This window comes from Lytechinus variegatus, chromosome 4 (genome assembly GCF_018143015.1).
Source record: "Lytechinus variegatus isolate NC3 chromosome 4, Lvar_3.0, whole genome shotgun sequence".
Lineage (NCBI taxonomy): Eukaryota > Metazoa > Echinodermata > Echinoidea > Temnopleuroida > Toxopneustidae > Lytechinus > Lytechinus variegatus.
In genome coordinates, this window is record NC_054743.1 from 10,957,198 (window position 1) to 10,977,490 (window position 20,293).

The 20,293-nt window shown below is 36.2% G+C and overlaps 1 protein-coding gene and 1 long non-coding RNA gene across 2 annotated transcripts in view; both read left to right on the forward strand.

Annotated features, from left to right (window-relative positions):
* The window catches only part of LOC121413369 (N-acetylated-alpha-linked acidic dipeptidase 2-like), a 32,390-nt gene extending 17,739 nt beyond the window's left edge, over window positions 1-14,651 (forward strand). The window contains exons 7-18 of the mRNA XM_041606162.1: window positions 4,852-4,947; window positions 5,906-5,991; window positions 7,318-7,437; window positions 8,053-8,135; window positions 8,732-8,795; window positions 9,033-9,100; window positions 9,391-9,479; window positions 11,608-11,698; window positions 12,561-12,819; window positions 13,306-13,387; window positions 13,976-14,062; window positions 14,350-14,651. Coding sequence (XP_041462096.1) covers window positions 4,852-4,947; window positions 5,906-5,991; window positions 7,318-7,437; window positions 8,053-8,135; window positions 8,732-8,795; window positions 9,033-9,100; window positions 9,391-9,479; window positions 11,608-11,698; window positions 12,561-12,819; window positions 13,306-13,387; window positions 13,976-14,062; window positions 14,350-14,557 — 1,333 coding nt within the window. The 3' untranslated portion in view covers window positions 14,558-14,651. The remainder of the gene's footprint in view (window positions 1-4,851; window positions 4,948-5,905; window positions 5,992-7,317; window positions 7,438-8,052; window positions 8,136-8,731; window positions 8,796-9,032; window positions 9,101-9,390; window positions 9,480-11,607; window positions 11,699-12,560; window positions 12,820-13,305; window positions 13,388-13,975; window positions 14,063-14,349) is intronic.
* A 3,141-nt stretch (window positions 14,652-17,792) lies between these two features.
* Window positions 17,793-20,142, forward strand: LOC121413370. The gene is made up of 2 exons (XR_005969735.1): window positions 17,793-18,069; window positions 20,096-20,142. It is a non-coding gene; the product is annotated as an uncharacterized LOC121413370 (long non-coding RNA).
* The last annotated feature ends 151 nt before the right edge of the window (window positions 20,143-20,293 follow it).

A 20,293-nucleotide genomic window follows, 5' to 3' on the forward strand; every position in this document is an offset into this window, starting at 1 on the left:
TATATTTAAACACGTGTGTGTTTATAAAACACTTATCTATTTCACACTCTTTTTTACTTTTTTGGCTGAAATTCATATTTTTCCCTCTAAAAACTACTTTTTGTTTCAAAGTTGAAAACAATGTGGTGGGGTTAGGGGTCATGCTATGGGTCATCAATACATGACACCACCACAATGTCTGACTCATTCATTATTGGCCTGGGGCTGGTGGCTCAACTTGCCCCTATGCTAAACTTACCCCGCCTTCCCCTACCTATTTTTGTCTCGCCGGCATGGACTAAAGGAGCCACTTCTCCGGTGGAGGTGACGGTAGTTTTGATATAACATCGTCATATCAACCTTGAAATCTTAACCAAAGTTACATTTTTCAAAATTTCATTATATAGAAAAAAATTAATGACACTTTAATTTTAATGACACTTTAATATTCATGTATTACTGCACAAGTTTTAGATCACATGATTAAGGTCAAAAGTCATTTAGAGTCACAGAACTTAGGCCATATGGGGTATTTTTTTAAATGTCATCATAATCACTTTTTATTTTTATTGATCCAGTTAAAGATTACACTTGAACATAAGGTTATTAAAGTATCATCGATTATTTTGCACAAATTTCAGTTCACATGATCAAGGTCATACGTTATTTAGGTTCGACGAGCTACATGTATGGATGGCGTTTTTGTGAATAACTATTAATTTCAGTTGTTTCCAATGTCCTGCTGCTATAATTATTATGTTAAAATATGAATTATAAATGTTATTTGGTCTTTTGCATTGCAAATTATAATTTTCATTCAATTCATTTTACTTCACCAAAGTTTTTGCATTTGCTATTATCACAGGTCCATGTTGTTATACATCGTACTCTAAGACGGGGGCCGGACAGCCCGACCCTGCTGTCCTTGACATAACAATGCCCTTTTGGGAAATGCAGTTGTACGACCATCTATATATTACAATATATGCGCTGGACGCTGGTCATTAGCCTTTAGATTTGTTTGTCATAATGGTCGTGCGGTGGCATTTCCCAAAATGGCAATACACTGTGATGAAATGAGCTTTAAGAATTGAAATGTGAACTTTAAAGGACAAGTCCACTCCAACATAAAATTGATTTGATTGAAAAGAGAAAAAAAATCCAATAAGCATTACACTGAAAATTTCATCAAAATCGGATGTAAAATAAGAAAGTTACGACATTTTAAAGTTTTGCTTAATTTCACAAAACAGATATATGCACATCCTGGCTGGAAAGCAAATGAGGGGACTATGACGTCATCCACTCACTATTTTTTGTATTTTGATATATGAAATATGAATTATTCTAAGTTTCTCCTCATTGTCAAGTGATACAACGATTAATTCCTCCCTGAGCTTGTGGAATTAGCATTGTTTTATAATATATGGTTCAGTCAGGTTGGTCCTAATTGTCATATAGATAAAAATGAAATATTGTATAATTCAAACAATAAAAAAACAAAAGAAATAGTGAGTGATGGACATCATCGACTGACTCACCTAGTTGTGCATATCACTGTTTTGTTAAAAATATAAGCGAAACTTTAAAATGTCGTAACTTTCTTATATTATACATCCGATTTTGATGAAATTTTCAGCACTATGCTAGTTTGATTTTTCTCTATTTATTCAAGTCAGCATTTTCCTGGGGTGGACTTGACCTTTAAGAAACTACTATTTTGGTATTTCAAACATCATTTTCCACAGATGAAAACTCTTAGCTCATGCAAATGGTTATTGGCCGATCTATTTTAATTTCTGGTCTTATGAATTGTTCATTTAACTGATTAAAGAGACCTCAGTTGCATGAAATAATGCCTTCTACATTCTAAAATGGGGGAAATGAGCTACGGACACTGACATAGGCCTAAGCCTTTTGAAAGAGGATGCATGGAGGTGATGGGAGAAACTTGCCCCCCCCCAAACAAAAAAAATCAAGAAAAGGCATGAACAATTGAAGCAAAATAATCGAAAGCTTGTTGGGGAGGGGGCCATTTACTTATTCATTAATTTTTATCTGTTATTTATACATCAATATATATTTATTTATTCATTATTGCCTCAATTGAATGTAATTATTGTAATTTCAAAAAAAAAATTCTTAATAAACACAAATTCTTCCCTTGTTTAAAACGATTGGTCAGTCAGCTGCACTCACCAGCAGCGTAGCTAGGATTTTATCAACAGAGAAGTACGGGGGCGGGGCTTGGTATTTTGCAGGGGGTACCAAAATAGATTCTCACAAGCACGATTAAGTATCTGACAAGTCCTATTTGAATAATGCGAGCATTTTTTTAACATGCCATGAAATTTAGAGCTGAAAGTTAGAAAGTTACACAATTCGTAAGTGTAATCATGAACATGATTCATATTTAATTGTAATGTTAATTTTTTTTTATATTCTGACATTAAAACGGAGCATTTAATACATTTAAAAAAAAATATCTATAGGCTATTGATGCGAGCGCGAAACGCAATCTGATTTTTATATTCCAATTCGTGAACTGGACATTTTGATGAAGTTTGAAATAAACAATATTATATATCTGTTTAAAAAGAATCCAGTACAAGCCGAGTCGTTTTTTTTTTATTAGAAACGAAACATTCCAAGGCGCGATAGCTCAATCGGTAGTGAGGGGATTTCGAATTCCGGTGGCCTGGGTTCGATTCCCACTTAGTGCGCTAGTGCCAAGTAAGGCATTTAAATGCCTTATACTTGTAATGGTAGTAAGGCATTTTAATCCTCATTATAGGTCCCTCGGAGAGTACCTTAAGCTATCGCTCCTCTAGTTGCTAGCTTAGAAGCATTCACGCTTTCTTAGCAAATGAGGTAATTAAATAAAAATCGTCAAATCATGAACAGTGATCAGTATTTAATTATAGCATTTGATGCGAGCGCGAAGCGTGAACTGAAAATTTCGAATTGAATGAATGATTTTGAACATGTTTTTAATGTGGAAAAAGATGAATATCTTACTAAACAAAACCGTTAGCGCAAAAGCGGGATACTTTCAGCTCCATGTAATCCTTTCGGACACTATACATGACCTTAGACAGCGGGGGAGGGAGGGGCAGAGGCAGTTGCTTATAGAAATTTTGTAATTCGTTTTTAAGTACTTATTCATGTTATGTTTATAATTTACAGTATCTTCAATTTTACACTCAAAATGCCACCCCCCCCCCTCCCCGATAAATTTTGCATGTCCCGTTTCGGAAAATATCTCTTCCACCTTACTTAAAAATTATTTTGACATTTGTGACATTAGAAACGATCGATATTCAATAGATGAACCAATTTAAATCGAAGAATTTTAGTTGTAAAAAACTAAGAGCTATTGATAGTGTTCACAAACTTTTATTTCGAGTAAATCACGATTTTTTGTGTCATATTGCCATATATGTGTGTGTAATATTCCAAATTGAAATACATATTTAGTAGACTTATAATTTGAAACTCTGAATAAAAACAATTCCATATCAAAGATAATCAAAAATATGATGATAATCCGTCAAAATATTAAAATGCGTGATTTTCGACAGTCTTTCAGATTTTACGCGAAAAATGATACTTTCACGCAAAAGTGCACTTGGCATCCGCCCGTACGCTATTCCTCAGTATTTCCGCAAGACTTTTAGCTTTGATGCAAGGAATTGACAAATTGTGCTATCCAATTAAAAACTCGCTTTATTATGGACTTATACATATAAATAAAAGCTCGCTTTAGTATGTACTTATACATGTAATTATGTACATAATGTACGGTATTTTCAATTTTTCTTTCAAAATGCGCACCTGGTAAAATGCACATTGTCTCCTTTCGGATAACATAAAATGAGATATCTACCATCTTACTTGAAAATTATTTTAATATATGTGGCACTAGGATATTTACTATACATTCGATGGATAAACGCATTTAAATCGAAGAATTTATGTTGCGTAAAAAAAACTTCAAACTATTGATAGTTTTTACAAACTTTTATTTCGAGGAAATCGCGGTTTTATGTTTCCCTGTGCCATATATGTGTGTGTAATATTCAAATTTGAAATGCATATTTATTAGACTTATAATTTGAAATTTTCTGAATAAAACTAGTTTCATATCAAAGATAATCAAAAATATGATGATAATCCGTCAAAATATCAAAATGCGTGATTTTCGACAGTCTTTCGGATTTCACGCTAAAAATGACATTTTCACGCAAAATTGCGCTTGGCATCCGGCCGTACGCTATTCCTGGGTATTTTTGCAAGACTATTAGCTGGGATGCCAAGCATTAACAAATTTTGCCGTCGAATCCTTATCTAGAGCACTTTTTGAGGTTTGGCCGGTCTACTATATAGAATACACGTAATTTCTCATTAACAGCATGGTGAAGCTTCAAATCAATGGCTGCCCACAAAATAAATTTATCCAGGACTGATTAAGTGGTTACAATGTAGGTGAAAGTGTGGTTGCATTAGACACTGTTAGACAACATTTGAATGAAATAAGATAAGATAAGACTATTTTTTTTATTTTATGTGTGCAACATGCTAAATTAGATTATGGAATGACTAACATTGTTTGACAGTTCTGAGGATATGGTTAAACCAAATTTATGTTTGACAATCAAGATTGCTCATCCCAAATGTCTGTAACATGAAACTGAATGAATTTAGAGGTAATTAATAACTTTGGGGTTTTTATTAAAAAAATTCAAGGTAATTTTGCAAGATGGGTAGGAATTGAAAAAACTTAGACATGTTGTCAAAGGACGGTAGAAATACGATTATAACATTTGAACAAGGTGGTCCTCGATCTTTTATTCTTTTTTTCAACTTTCACAGAGCAATGGGTGGTGCTTCCGTTCCTCACTACTGGAAAGGTGGCCTGAATGCACATTACACACTTGGACCAGGTTTCACCGGACCGAATCAAGGAAAGTGAGTCTGTATGGTATCTTTGTGTTACAGTCACACCAATGAAACCGACTCCAAACCGACCGAAGACATGCTATTCCAAATACCTTTGATCGGTTTGGTCTAGAGTCGGATTCATTTCCCGTATACCGTTAGTATTGTTTACTAGGGCATGTAGGGGGTTAATAAAGAGGAGATAGGAGATCACTTCATCAACATTTGACGTCCAACTACTTGTCACATCTGGAGCCCGTTGCAGAAAGAGATGCATTTAAACGCAAGTCAAAAAATCAATCGCAAGTCCCAAATGCGCGCTGTTGATTGGTTGAAAATCAAGTTGCGCATGATTTGTAGAGTTGCGATTGATTGCAACTCTTTCTGCAACAGACGCTCAACTTGATTTTCAACCAATCAACAGCGCGCATTTGGGACTTGCGATTGATTTTTTGACTTGCATTTAAACGCAACTCTTTCTGCAACGGACCCCTGGTGACTTTCCTTGAATATGATTGACTGGCAAGCATTATTAGTCATTGGAAACAGTTCGATAATATAGAACTTGTGGGATATACCATACGACATCCCTAGGAGACATATTCAGTTGTTTTTTCCAATCAGTTCATAATTACAAAGTATACACCGTGCGAATAGTGAATCTTTTTGACAAAAATTATCTCATTCTAATTTTCTATGTTATTTGATATCATTCGCAATTATGGCTTTCCCTGAATTTGATTGACTGACAAGCATAGAACTTTTAGGATATAACATACGACATCTCGAGGAGACATATTCAGTTTCTTCCAGTCAGTTCATAATTACAAAGAATACACCATGCGAATAGTGACATTTTTGACAAAACATGATCTGATTCTAATTCTCTATATCATGTAATATCATTTTCAATTATCATTATTATTGTTATGTATATAGCTTCTTAATTATGTTGTTGTTGTTTTTTTTTAAACATTCTCCCTACTAGCCAAGTGAGATTGGTGGTAAACTCTGTATCAGGACTGTATACAACATATAACACGGTGGGATTCTTACGAGGCGAGATAGAACCAGGTACTTATACCACAGTCACACCAGCGAACTGACTCCAGACCAATCAAGGCTATTACAGATTACGTTTTTATTCGAATTCGCATACTACTGGTTGGTTTCTACACTGTACTGTGGTGTTAAAACTGACACCAGTTGGTGTCAATAGAGGACCACACCCTGAGGTGTTAAAATTGCACACTAGAGATTGAACATAACACCAAAGAGTGTAAATGTAACAACCGAAGGTGTTGTATAACACCTATAGGTGTTCAACTAACACTGTCAATTTAACACCGGTGTAAAATAACTGGTGTGGTCCTATATGTACACCGGTTTACACGGCAGTTTTTGATGTGAAGTTGGTTTCGTAGGTGTGACTGTATCCAGAAGGTCCTCCATACCAATTCAGTTCTCTCTTCAGTGGCGGATATAGCTATTTGATTAGGGGGGGGGGTTGACAAGTTGGTGTGACCAAATAACTAAGAGCATCTACCCCACGACCCCCCCCCCCCGTAAATCCGCAACTGTTCTTCTTGCGCGACTCTCGTAAACAGAGAAGGGGTATTGGAGTTTGATCTCCCACTCCCTTTTTCAATAATTTTTTAGGAATCCCGAGGTGGTAGATTAAACCCCCTACCGCCACCCCCCCTCGATCCGCCACTGGTATACTTTCTGCTGACTACTGTCAAAGGATCTCAAGCTTTTCTTCAGAGTAATATAGACATGATTGCGACCGTTTCCGATTCTTGGACTGATTAAGAGCATAATAGTTTCAATTTATTTACTGTCTGAGAGAGCAGTCAATGATTATCCTTCATTTTAGCACCCTGTATCCATCTCTGGTAACTACCCTTCTTTATATCTATCAATAACGATACAAACAGAGCCATCAATCAACTTTGAAAATAATTACAAATTTTGTCCAATATATTTACGATGATGCAGTCAGAATAATTCTTTTTCAAAATTAGTGAAAACAAGACCAAACATAAGACCTTACAATGCTGTGAATAATTCTTTTCATTATTGTTATGTACCTTAGGCTATATCCATTTTAAGAAAGATGAGGTGCAACTTTTCATTACAGGTGTAACAGAGTCATCTTATGGCGCAACTGTGCACCTTTCTGGTTTTGTGTAGCCCCATTATAATGCTAGTCTGCACCTTTTGCAGAAAGATGCACAATTGCATTTATATTTGTGCTTACAGGAAGAGATTGCTGTAGGTGCAGAATAGAGCCCTTGTTTCTTAATGCATAGGACATGAATATAACTCTATTTATTTGAAATGTGACGTGAATTCTAAGCTCATGATCAACTGAATAATACTCATTGCATCTTCGTACAGATCGTTACGTCATCATCGGCAATCATCGGGATGCTTGGGGGCTCGGCTCTATTGATCCTACAAGCGGAACAGCAACTCTCCTTGAGATATCAAGGGTCTTTGGGATGCTCAAAAAAGAAGGTAGGTTAAAGGAACTCGACCGTGGTCGTATACAGACTTTTTTGTTACGGGGGGGGCAGGCAAGACGATTAAACAATTTTGGAAAGCCCAAAAGCATAGAGGGAGCGAAGCGACCGAGCTTGGATTAGAAGCACTCTTGTATTTTTTAAAGTGAAATAGAAAGATTTTGTGCCCACTTTTGATGGATTCTGTGAAAATTTTCAGTAGAAAATGTAAGTTATAAAAATTCTTGGGGCAAGTTCCTCTGCCCCTAACGCTACGTACGACCATGAAATCAACAGGGGAATAGGGAATTTATTTCACGTTATGTGGGATTATGATTATGAATGCGAGGCCCAAAAAAATTATACAAAGTAACAAAATTAAAACTTGCGTTTATCATCAGCGCTTTGAAGAAGCACTCACACTGGGAAAAGATCAATTTGGGTTTGTGAAACATTTTAAACTAATAACATGTACAGTATATGCGTTTTGCTGCTATATCCATTGTGCTTTTGCTATAAGGCTGCTATGCCAGGTTTACATTTATCATTTAGGGTTATATACACTGGAAATGAAATGTGTCTGTTACATTGTTGATATCATATTCTTTTCTATATTGTTTATTCTCTACAGGTTGGAGACCTAGAAGAACTTTGGTGTTCTGTTCATGGGGTGCAGAAGAGTTTGGAATGTTTGGGTCGGTAGAATGGACAGAGGTAGGAGGCGAAGTATTATTTTTATGCAATTATTATTTTCGATGCAATTTATATATCAGCCGGAGATCAATCAAAGAGTATTGTATTATGAAAAAAAGATATATATACTAGCACCGCAACACACCTTCACACACGCTCACCCCTCCCTCACACATGCACACACACATCCTCTCACGTCACACGCGCGCTATCCCCCCCTCTTTCTCTCTCAACACCCCCCCCCACACACACACATACTCTCTCGTCACACACGCGCTCTCTCGGGCTCTCTCTCTCTCTCTCTCAACACCCCCCCACACACACACATCTTCTCAAGTCACGCGCGCGCCCCCCCCCCCCCCCCCCCCCCGGCCCCCAACACACACACTCATAGACTAAAGATAGTTTTTATTGCTTAGTTTTATTCTGATACTGAGAAATAGTGACTTTATTATTATGTGTCTTTATAAGTCCAAGCTTTAAAAATATAAATTATAAATCAGGCAGCATTACATGCTCTTGGTCACGTAGTAGTAACACCCCCCCCCCCATAGTATTATCGAAAATAATGATCCAGAACTAACAGAACGTTGATTATGCTTTATTTTCAATATCAGGAGTTCGGCAGCATACTCACGGAGAGGACTGTAGCGTACGTCAATTTGGACATAGCTGTTGCAGGTAAAAAAAATGAGAGTGAAAAAAAAATGCCGCATTTTCACCAGCAAAACGGACCCCAGACCTATCTTTCCTTATTTTTATGACATACCATCGATTGGTTGGGATTTGGATTCGTTGGTGTAGCTTATTGTTGTCATTTTAAATGTGTTGTTCAAAGTAGAAAGCTCAAAATGGAAGAAAATATATCTCCATTTATTCAATCAAATGTGATTATTATTCCATCTTATATTTTTGTAGATACATATGTCCTGTATGCTTCAGCCTCACCCAACCTCCGCCAAGTTATCTATGAGGCTACTAAAAGGGTAAGCTATATACCGTTTATGATCAAGGAAATAGATATCGATTATGATATTACGAAGAGAAAATAAATATGTTCATCTGGGCTTACTGTTATTGAAACGGAGATGCAGTTTCACGTCCGATCCGGGATGCTTCTTCAGCCCGTCTGAACTGGCGTCTGATGATTTCCCGCCAGTTCAAACGAGCTGAAGAAGCTACTGTATAATTGTAGTTGAAAATTACATTGTTCTGTTGTATGTTTCATTGTGTAATAATTATTACTTTTTTTTACCTCATTCATATTGATGATCAGGTTCCGGACCCAGATCCATCCGATAACCGAAAAACCGTTTATGACACAATGTTAGAGCGGAACCCGGATTATGAGCCCGACTTACCATTGTAGGTATATTAGGCCTATCATATAATGGGCCAGTTTCATAAAACTTGTTATAATATCACATTTGCAAAAACAGTTTCAAGCTACTGACATCCTTCAATTTGATTGGCTAATGGTGAATTTGTTCTAGAAATTGTGCATTTGTTATCATGACAAGTATTTATGAAACGTGACCCATATCTATTATCTATACCCTATTATAATCCTCATGACGTGTTATCGTGATTTGAGATTGTCTGCGTCATTTTATTCTTTTCATTTCAGATGTGAAATTACGTTAAGCGATTTTTGTTTTTCGTTAATACCTTAAACCAATAAAAACAAGCAGTGCCATTTTTTAAAAGTATATATAAATCAATTGAACTCCATCAAGTATACATAAATCAATTGAACTCCTTTTATTTTCCCCCTAACAATCGATTCATTAAGAAGATAAAATATGTTTGAAATGTATCGTTTAAACATACATTTTGTAGAGGTTCCAAAAAGTTCTGAAACACTATTTTCTCCAATCTGTTGCAAATTTTATTTTTCATTATTATTTCAGAAGTTTGTGGAAGGCCATCTTGATTGGTGTGAATAGGTGAAAGGTGTATAAATACCAGGGGTTGATAGCCCGACATGCCTAAAGGCTTTCATGTTTTCTAGGAAGAAATGGCTCTCGAATCTATTCTGTCCATGCACTTACTTTGCATGAAAACTTGAAATATAGTACGTGATGCTTTGTAAATAAGTATAGTTTCTATTATCAATTTTTGTCTCACCTGCGAAGCAAAGCATGGCGCCGCTTTTTCCGACGGCGGCGGCGTCAACATCAAATCTTAACCTGAGGTTAAGTTTTTGAAATGACGTCATAACTTAGAAAGTATATGGACCTGGTTAATAAAACTTGGCCATAAGGTTAATCAAGTATTACTGAACATTCTATTAGAGTTTCATGTCACATGACCAAGGTCAAAGGTCATTTAGGTCAAGAACTTAGACCATGTTGGAGGAATCAACATCGAAATCTTAACCTGAGGTTAAGTTTTTGAAATGTCATCATAACTTAGAAAATATATGGACCTATAGTTCATTAAACTTGGACATAAGGTTAATCAAGTATCACTGAACATCCTACATGAGGTTCACGTCACATGACCAAGGTCAAAGGTCATTTAGGGTCAATGAACTTTGGCCGAATTGGGGATATCTGTTGATTTCCCATCATAACTTTGAAAGTTTATGGATCTGATTCATGAAACTTGGACATAATAGTAATCAAGCATCACTGAAAATTTTGTGCAAGTTTGAGGTCTCATGATTAAGGTCAAAGGTCATTTAGGGTCAATGATCTTTGGCCGAATCGGGGGTATCTGTTGAATTACCATCATAACTTTGAAAGTTTATTGGTCTAGTTCATTAAACTTGGACATTAGAGTAATCAAGTATCACTGAACATCCTGTGCGCGTTTCAGGTCACATGACCAAGGTCAAAGGTCAATGATCTTTGGCCGAATTGGGCGTATCTGTTGAATTACCATCATAACTTTGAAAGTTTATGGATCTGATTCATGAAACTTGTACATAAGAGTAATCAAGTATCACTGAACATCCTGTTCGAGTTTCAGGTCACATGATCAAGGTCAAAGGTCATGTAAGGTCAATGAACTTTGGCCATGTTGGGGTTTTTTGTTGAATAACCATCATATCTCTGTAAGTTTATTGGTCTAGTTCATAAAAAGTGGACATAAGAGTAACCATGTATCACTGAACATCTTGTGCGAGTTAGAGTAGTTTTCAAAGTCAGCACTGCTGATATATTGAATCGCGTGATGCAGGTGAGACGGCCAGAGGCATTCCACTTGTTGTTGCTGTGTACCCCCAAATATTTAACAATAAGGAGCCATCGTATTTTATTTTATTTCATTTACCAATATAAAAACAATACATATAAAACTACAACATAATATAATACATGATAAAATAACATTGGACGGATCGCCCTACTCAGCTGAGCCATTACAGCACAACTGTTCTGCCGAGGGGTCCAGCTATATTAAATAAACAACATGAAATTCATATTAAAAAAATAAATTCATGGATTTTATTGGTAATACTTTTACTCTTTCATTTCTGTTTTTTTCACAGTATAAATCTTTTAGTTGATGGAAGCGACGACTACGCTTTTGAAAAGAGGCTGGGAATATCATGTATCAGTGGTTACTACATATACGATACGGTAATTGTGTTTTGTTTATTTGATTGACCGATTGATTTTATTTCTGATTTCAGTGCGTCAGATATAAGTAACGCGTCGCGGACAATGTGACATAATTTTACAAAAGTGATACATAAGAAATCAATATGATTATCGAAATATGAGCACTGAAGATGAATATTACCAAAATGTATTGTTCAGAATGACATTTCAAGTAATGCAGGAGACCGCTGTCTAGCTTGATAATCATGGCGTCCCCGTACAAATATATATTTTTTTTACAAATATTACTTGCAAATCTTCATGCCCAAATTATTCTATGCAAACATAACATTTCAGCAGGTGTTTGCTGCAAGTGTTCACATTTAAAGCAATTTTATTTTATGTTGAGTATCTTTTAAAGCGATATACTGTACACTAATTTTGTGGACTCTTTCCTCAGCTATAAATTTGAAACTGCTGTTGGTTATTGGTGTGATTCATATCTTACTTTATCGGCATATAATGCCTCCAAAAAACAATATCTCATTTTTTCTTTAATAGTAATTTCTAATGTGTCAGTCAGGGGTCAAAATGTTCAAAACAATAATCAACGCTGGTGCGTCCTGGTCTAGTGGCTCTGACTCTCGTTTTTCAAACAGAGGGTCGTGAGTTCGAATCCTAACCATGGCGTGTTTTCCGTCAGCAAGAAATTTATCCGTACTGTGCTGCACTCGACCCAGGTGAGGTGAATAGGTACCCGGCAGGATTAATTCCTTGCATGGTAGCCCGAGGTAAAGCTGGGGTAATAGTAGCAGCGCTTTGTATCCTCTGGCAAATAGCGCTTTACAAATACAGCTATTATTATTATTATCTCAGATTTCTTATTCTTCCTCTTTTTTAGAGCACACTACCTATATTATTTTACTCTCTATACCACACCCAATATGAGACGATCAGATTGATGGAAACTTATATCGACCCTGACTATCGATACCATCAAGCAGTCGGGAGAGTATTCGCCGAGATAACGCGCATCCTATCAGATAGCGTGGTGTTGCCGTTCGATAGTTATGGATATTACCAAGAAGTCGAGAATATGTTTTATTATTTGGGAAATTCCACGCAATCGATGGATATCGCAGAACGAGGAGTATCTTTAGGTTAGTACAATGCTGTATTCATAAAAGGTCTGGGGGCGAAAATGAGTTTTGAAAATGAAAAAAAAATAACATAAGAAAAACAAATTTCGTTCGTTTTATTATGATCAATAAAGGGCTCATTTTGCTCGAAAAATAATATATCCCATACGTTATTGGACCTTTGATTCAATTCACAAGACATACGACCCCCCCCCCCCCCATTCCTCAAGAACATCCATTGCCGTATTGTTAAAACTAAGATTATTTTAAAATATGAGGGCTACAAAGCAGATTTTCATTAAAAATGAGATTTAAATGGCCTCTCAAATTTAGAAGAAGTTTCCTTTTACTAACCAACTTGTATCCCCTGGAGGTTTATAACCCTTTTTTGCTATTGGTATAATCTACTTTTTTTTGTTTTTCGTACTATCTCGTCATATCTTTTGTTAATTATTGATTAGCGTCTCCCCTTCACAATCTGTTTCTATTTTCGGTTTTACTTTATAGAATCTCTTGACAGAGCAATTGGTGAACTGTTGGAAAACACATTGGAATTTCAAAAGAGAGTAGAGAGCGTTGACACAAAAAGGTGAATATCCAATGAGTCACAGGGCGGCACCACAGGTCGGGCCAGGGGGTGGTCAGCCCCATATTGTTTTCAAATAACAGATCGAAAAAGGGAAGAGAAAACAGAAAGATAACACAATGAATAAAAAAGAGACATGTAGCTCATGTAGCTCAGCTACCGCTTTATTGGTAGAATTGAACTCAGACCTGAAATATGCGACATCCATTAGAACTTTCAGTAATTTTTGGTTTATCACAGAATTTGATTCTTCTACGCGGCAGGCACCTTTACCTGATTTTGATATCGCAGTAAGCATACTTCTTCAAACTGTTTCTCCGTGCTGATGGCTCTTGTGTGCACTCGAGCGGGGACTTGCCCCCTGAGCTGCTATGTCGGGATTCTTTGGGAGGGGCATGGTGCATATCAAACTTCTTCAGTGACGCCGGTCAGGCTGACGCCATTATCGGGGCATCTCACTCTCGCATTCACACATCCTCACAAGTACACGCTCATCCCCATACACACGCACACACCAACAGCACACATGCATACCGCACACATACACACATTAATACGTTTGTTTGTTATTGTTTCTTTCTTTTGATTCAGTGACTTGGCTGTCCGGCAAATCAACGACCAGATGATGTTTCTAAGCAGGGCATTTCTCGGAGAACTCCCGGGTAACAAACAAGATAGGTAGGACATCCTCTTCTTTCAACATTTGGAAAGGTTAATTAAAATCGCCATTACTAATATAAAGATCTTCCTGCTTGCACTGGGGAGCTCTTTAATAAGCCATTTGTTTAGGGCCAGGGTATCCTGGGATGTAGATATATTCCATCAATGATTATACCTCCGAAACCATATACTGTAGTGTGCAAAAAAGAGATGTCAGTTATCGTTTAAGCTTTGTTTCATTCATCCTTCATTTTTCCATTCCGAGATCAATAAATTAACACATCAAATGATCTCTCCTGACACAGGCATCTATTATTTTCACCTCGGGTTACCATTCCATTGAGTACTGAAGACGTACCCTACACCTTTCCTGGACTCCTGGACGCACTGCACCACATCAGTGACGCTCCTGACCAGGAACAGCGGTGGAGGGTTGTAGAACAACATATCACCGTTTTGACCCATGCTATAGAAGCAGCTAGCTCTGTATTGAAGGATGTTACGTCATGGTGACGTCAAATGATATGTAATTTTATTGAAATGATGCAGATTGGCAACAATGGTTGAGAGTTTCGTCCCATGGAAGGTAGCTGTATAGGCTGTAGAGTCAGCTTGGATTGGCAGCCCTGCCATAAGAGCTAGGAGAAAATAATAACGAGAAAAGGTGATTCAAGAAGTTGTTGAGTGTCAGTTTGTGGGTTTTGCCAACATGATGCCTAATCCCATCCCTAAAACTTTCAAAAGGATGCTCATACTTTAAAAATGAGTTTATTGTCTAAAAGATGCTCATACTTTAAAAAATCAGTTTATTTTAAATCCGAGACTTGTACTTGAACGACTTTGATCGAGGACACTCTGTACCCAGAATAAGTCCTTGAATCTCTATTTATTTATATGTATATTTTATTGTTTTTGTCTACGAGCATAATGATTCAGGTCCACTCAACCAAAGACCTTTACTACAACCACGGTATGACTGCCATTATATATATCACTTACTATTAACCATGCCATTCCGTGTATGCGATTGGTCAAAAGTAAATCTCGTGGCGCATCACTTACCCGATCATGCCGACGACGATACCTAGTGGTATTGTTTTCTTCTCCTTGTTCCTCTATCTTTCTGGTTTTATAATCGTAAGGAATGATATGAATATTATTATTATTATGGTATGTGCAAAATAAATGTCTTTCACTGGGTTCTATCCATGATAAAACTGGGTTGCTTGACTTTATTTGGTTAAATCATATCAGACATATGAGATGTGAAATATAAAACAAATAATCACAATACATCTTTATCGTTTAGCAATCAACGATATAGGAAACTCACAATATAGGAAACTTACTGATTCTACATGTAAGCTTAGAGGGTGGTCTTCATGAACAATTGAAATAAGGCAATGATTTAATATTCATGCAATTATACGACTATTTTTTTTATTTTATATTTTTGTTGAAACAATGTCAAGTAGACTTTTTATATTTCGTGCGTATATTTGCATACACTTTTTCATACATGTTTTGGTAAAAAGTTCTTAGCAATTCAGCCTCTAGCTGCGATGGAAATTTTCAGATAAACAATTTCAATTCAAATCGATAATATGATATTTGATGATGGATGCTGGGGCAAAGACGTTTCAAACAGGTTCTCGAATATTCCAATTCCCTTTATTTCAGAAATCCTTTTCAATGCGTAGTGTGATTCTTCTGTATCCATGATCGCAATACAGAAAAACACAAATAGATACAATTTTCATTCTCAATAGACATTGTGTAACTATCATTTCAGATTTAGACACAGATGATTCAACTGTGTGGAATAATCTTCATTCAGTTTAATCTGCGTTTCGATTATTAAACTAAAAATTGAATTATTACTTAATCAAAAGTACTCAAAGATTGTCTTTCCTGTTGTCTTGTTATGTCACGAGTTTGTGCCGATATGATTTTGTTTAAATGAATAATATTTAATTATTCAATTATTAAAAATTCAATTTGGATATATTTATATCAATATCACCTAATCGTTTCGATATTGAATGAAAAGGGTAGTCGTCTTGACAATTCATGTATCTGTTTTTTTTATGTCACCCAAATTCCGATATTGTAATCTTTTTCGTTTTTATCTTTTACAATGCATTTTTAACCATTATAGTCATAAACTTAAACTTTATGAATTGATCTGTTTTACTGACGTTGTCATGATTGTATGATATTTAGTATGTTTTTATTGGAATTGAATAAAATTGAGAACAGTTTGTTTTACTTCAGCAGGGGTCATGTTTACCAAATTCTTCCTTGTCATTGATAAAGATAAAGCTTTACGTTTTTGATAGGTTCCTCGTTTTCATTTTTATAAAAATACATGTAACCTTTAATTCTGTTTATCTACGTGATATATTTTAACCTTACTCAATTTGTGTACCCATTATATTCCCACAATATTACATATCATTGAAGTATTTCTTATGACGTTTATTCAGTTTTATACCTATGTATAAACCTTTAAGAGCAGTTGCGTGCGCAGGGGGTACAGGGGTTCAAACCCCCTTAAATTCTTTGATATCCACCCCCTAAGAAGTCAACCACTCCCTTTAAATTGCTTTTTGTTTTGCTTGACAATATTTTTATGAGGTACGAAACCACGTTTAATTTGTGATTAAGACCTTTTTTCCCTTGTCATTTTTTTTTTGGGGGGGGTATGAAACTACCTAACATTGGTGGTGAAGACTTTTTTTGAAGGGGGATTATCAACATTTCATTGAGCTTTAACCCCCCCCCCCCCCCCCTCCTTAAAAAACCCTGCGTACGCTACTGTGTATGAGTGTTCGAATATGAAAATATATCAGCTGAATAGACGAAAGAGAACCCCCCCCCCCCCCAACACACACACATTTTTCTTCCGATCAAACATTTCATACATTCAAATTCAATTATTTCTTGGATCAACCAATCGTCCTATCGATCGATCAATAAGGTATAGTAAGTCGAGGCGAGTTTGATAGATAGGGGTCAACTCTAAACCCTGGGTATATTCTTTTTCTTTGACATTTCATTTCCTTTAAAGGAAATGAAATGTCTAAAGCTATTGTAAAATGTAAAGGATCTTACATGGGGGAAAGAAATGAAAAAAAAACAGAATTAAGTGGTTCTGTGACCTGCTTCTTATATTTAATCATATCGACGTTTAAAAACTATACACGGTATTTTCGTTATTTTCCCCACCTTAAGGCTAGTGTTAACTTTCTTCATTCTTCTTTATTCATCCAGTCTTTACTTCGTTCTAAAATCTATCTTCATTACCTAATATAGCTTTCGCCCCCCCCCCCCCCCTCCCTGCTATCAATAAATAATAAAAGGCTCGTTTGGAGCACATAACTATCCACCTTTATAAGTTCTCAAGGCTCTCATATTGGGTTATAATTAAAGCTAGTCTAACGATTTGGGAGCTCACTCCTTTTTAGGGATACATTTCTGCCTCTCTCTCACACAGCGCACCTCCCCTACACCATAACACACGCACACTACATCATTCTCATCCCCATTTCCTCCAACAACTAAGCTAGGCATACATTTTATCCACACTGCACATATATGAATAATATTATGTCACATCACGTACCACTCTCTCTCTCCCCAACATTACCGCTCAATGATCATCATTACACGTTTGTTTTCAAACGCATCCTAAACAAATGATTAGAAAAAAGACAATGCACGATAATTATTTAGATTTAGATTTCTTTAGTTTTAATCAGTGGGGTATTGACATGGGTCGCCATCGTCGTAATCAGATTTACAGATTTTGTGCAAGTTTTAGAGAATTGAATAAAATTAGAATATCATTACCATTGCATGACATCAATGCAAGTGTTTTGGTATTATAATCTATTTCAATGCCTTTGGGTTTGATTGTTTTTACTTTCTTTATAAAAATAATACAATTTATTTCAGCTTATTTTTTTACAAAGTAAACTAATGTACATCTATGTTACAAAAAATTATATGGACATTAGATTAAAGTAGAAATATATTGAAAATCGTAAAACTGGAGAATCATATATCACAATAGAGGAGAAAATAAAGAGAACACGATGGTGTACATCATTTATCATGGAGACGGATGAAACTCAGTTAATTGATAGTTTAAAGTTCTCTCTCTGAATGCTTCAAACACGCAGAATTACGTCCGCGAAATTGGGGATTTTTTTATGACGTCACTGTCTGTACGAGAGGCGTGATTGGCTCCATCACACATGAAGCTCCACTTGCATGCAAAACCTGTTGCAAGGGTACATTTTCTCCACATTGTCACTGAATACTTCGATCCCGAAATGATCGAAAGAAAACCCAGAATTTTATCTAGATTTGGATTTTCAAATTGATGATTTTGAGATGAAGAGAATGATGATGAAGTGAAACAACACAGTGACGTAGTTGGAGGTAAATTGGGGGAATTACGCCGATGATGATGATGAAAATTCAACTTGCAACACGATCACAAGTGAAGTCATGATGCCGATTCGCTACCAATTCATCATGCTGCTGGTAGTGCTAGCTATTCACCGCGCGGGCCAAATTGAATTCATGCTGAACATGAATAACCACATCCAGACAGTCTATCATAAGAAGGAAAATGATATAACTGTACTTACAAACAAGTGAATAATCCGAACCTGAAGGCAAATCAACTCAACGAATAGTAGCAGACGATATGGCATATGCACTGACGATAAACTTCATGTGGCTGGATAGATTGTCACTCGTTCTGTTAGATGTAACTTTTATCTCATTAATTTGACAAAATTACGAAACTCGGGGAATTATTTATCTATATAAAAATATAGTAACATCTCTTATCATTTTTTGAATTACGATAAAACCTGTTTTGAAGGAAAACGTTGAGGTAAATTAAAATTAGATGTAAAAGATCATCCCATCATGCGTAGCATTATGTGATCGTAAACAAACCATCACAACAACACATGCCGTATTGTTTGCTCGCCTTGGCTGAGACTGAGAGAATAGATCTATGCACGTGTTGCACAGCTCTCAATCAGCAAGGAAGGAATACGTGCATGTTTGCGATGGTTTGTTTGCAATGACATACAAGCTACGCATGTTGGGGGGGGGGATTTAAAAGTAATTTTAGTTTATCTCAACGTTTTCCTTCAAAAGAGGTTTTATCGTAATACAAAAAATAATAAGAGATGTTACTATATTTTTATATATATAAATAATTCCCCGAGTTTCGCAATTTTGTCAAATTAATGAGTTACAAATTACATCTAACAGAACGAGTGACAATCTATCCCAGCCACATGAAGTTTATCGTCGGTGCATATCGTCTGCTGCTATTCGTTGAGTTGATTTGCTTTCATGTTCGGATTATTCACTTGTTTGTAAGTACAGTTATATCATTATTTTCCTTCTTATGATAGACTCTGTCTGGATGTGGTTATTCATTTTCATGGATTTAATTTGGCCCGCGTGGTGTACGTATATAGCTACCACTTGTAGCAGCAGCTGCATGAGTTGGTAGCGAATCGGCATGTACATGACTTTACTTGTGATCGTCAGGCAAGTTGAATTTTCATCATAATCATCGGCATTGTTCCCCCATTATTTACCTCCAACTACCTCACTGTGTTGTTCACTTCATCATCATTCTCTTCATCTTTAAAATCATCAATTTGAAAATCCAAATCTAGATAAAATTCTGGGTTTTCTTTCATTTCGTGATAGAAGTATTCAGTGACAGTGTGGAGAAAACGTACCCACGCAACAGGTTTTGCATGCAAGTGGAGCTTCACGTGGGAGAGCCAATCACGCCTCTCGTACAGACAGTGACGTCATCAAATTCCAGTCAATTCAGAGACCGATGCGAGGCATTTCGGAGGGGCATTTTAGCGTTTTTTAATCGGCGATTTTCACCTTTTTGTATTATTTTCGGTATTTTTGAATGACCCACTGATGATCCCCACATCATTACCTTTCTATTGATATATAATAAGACCACATTCATAATCAATATATTTCTCCTTTAAGAATATACAGGTCAAATCCTCGTGGAGCACTTCTGCAGAAGAGAATGACTTCATACATATAAATTATAGGTGTATCTACAATCTGTAGGTGAGAAATGAGAAAGCGAGAGAGAAATGGAGGGAAAACAAAAAGTAAGTGAATATTTTTGTCCGTAAACATGAAAAATACAAACATTACTTGATTAGCTCCTCAAAGAAT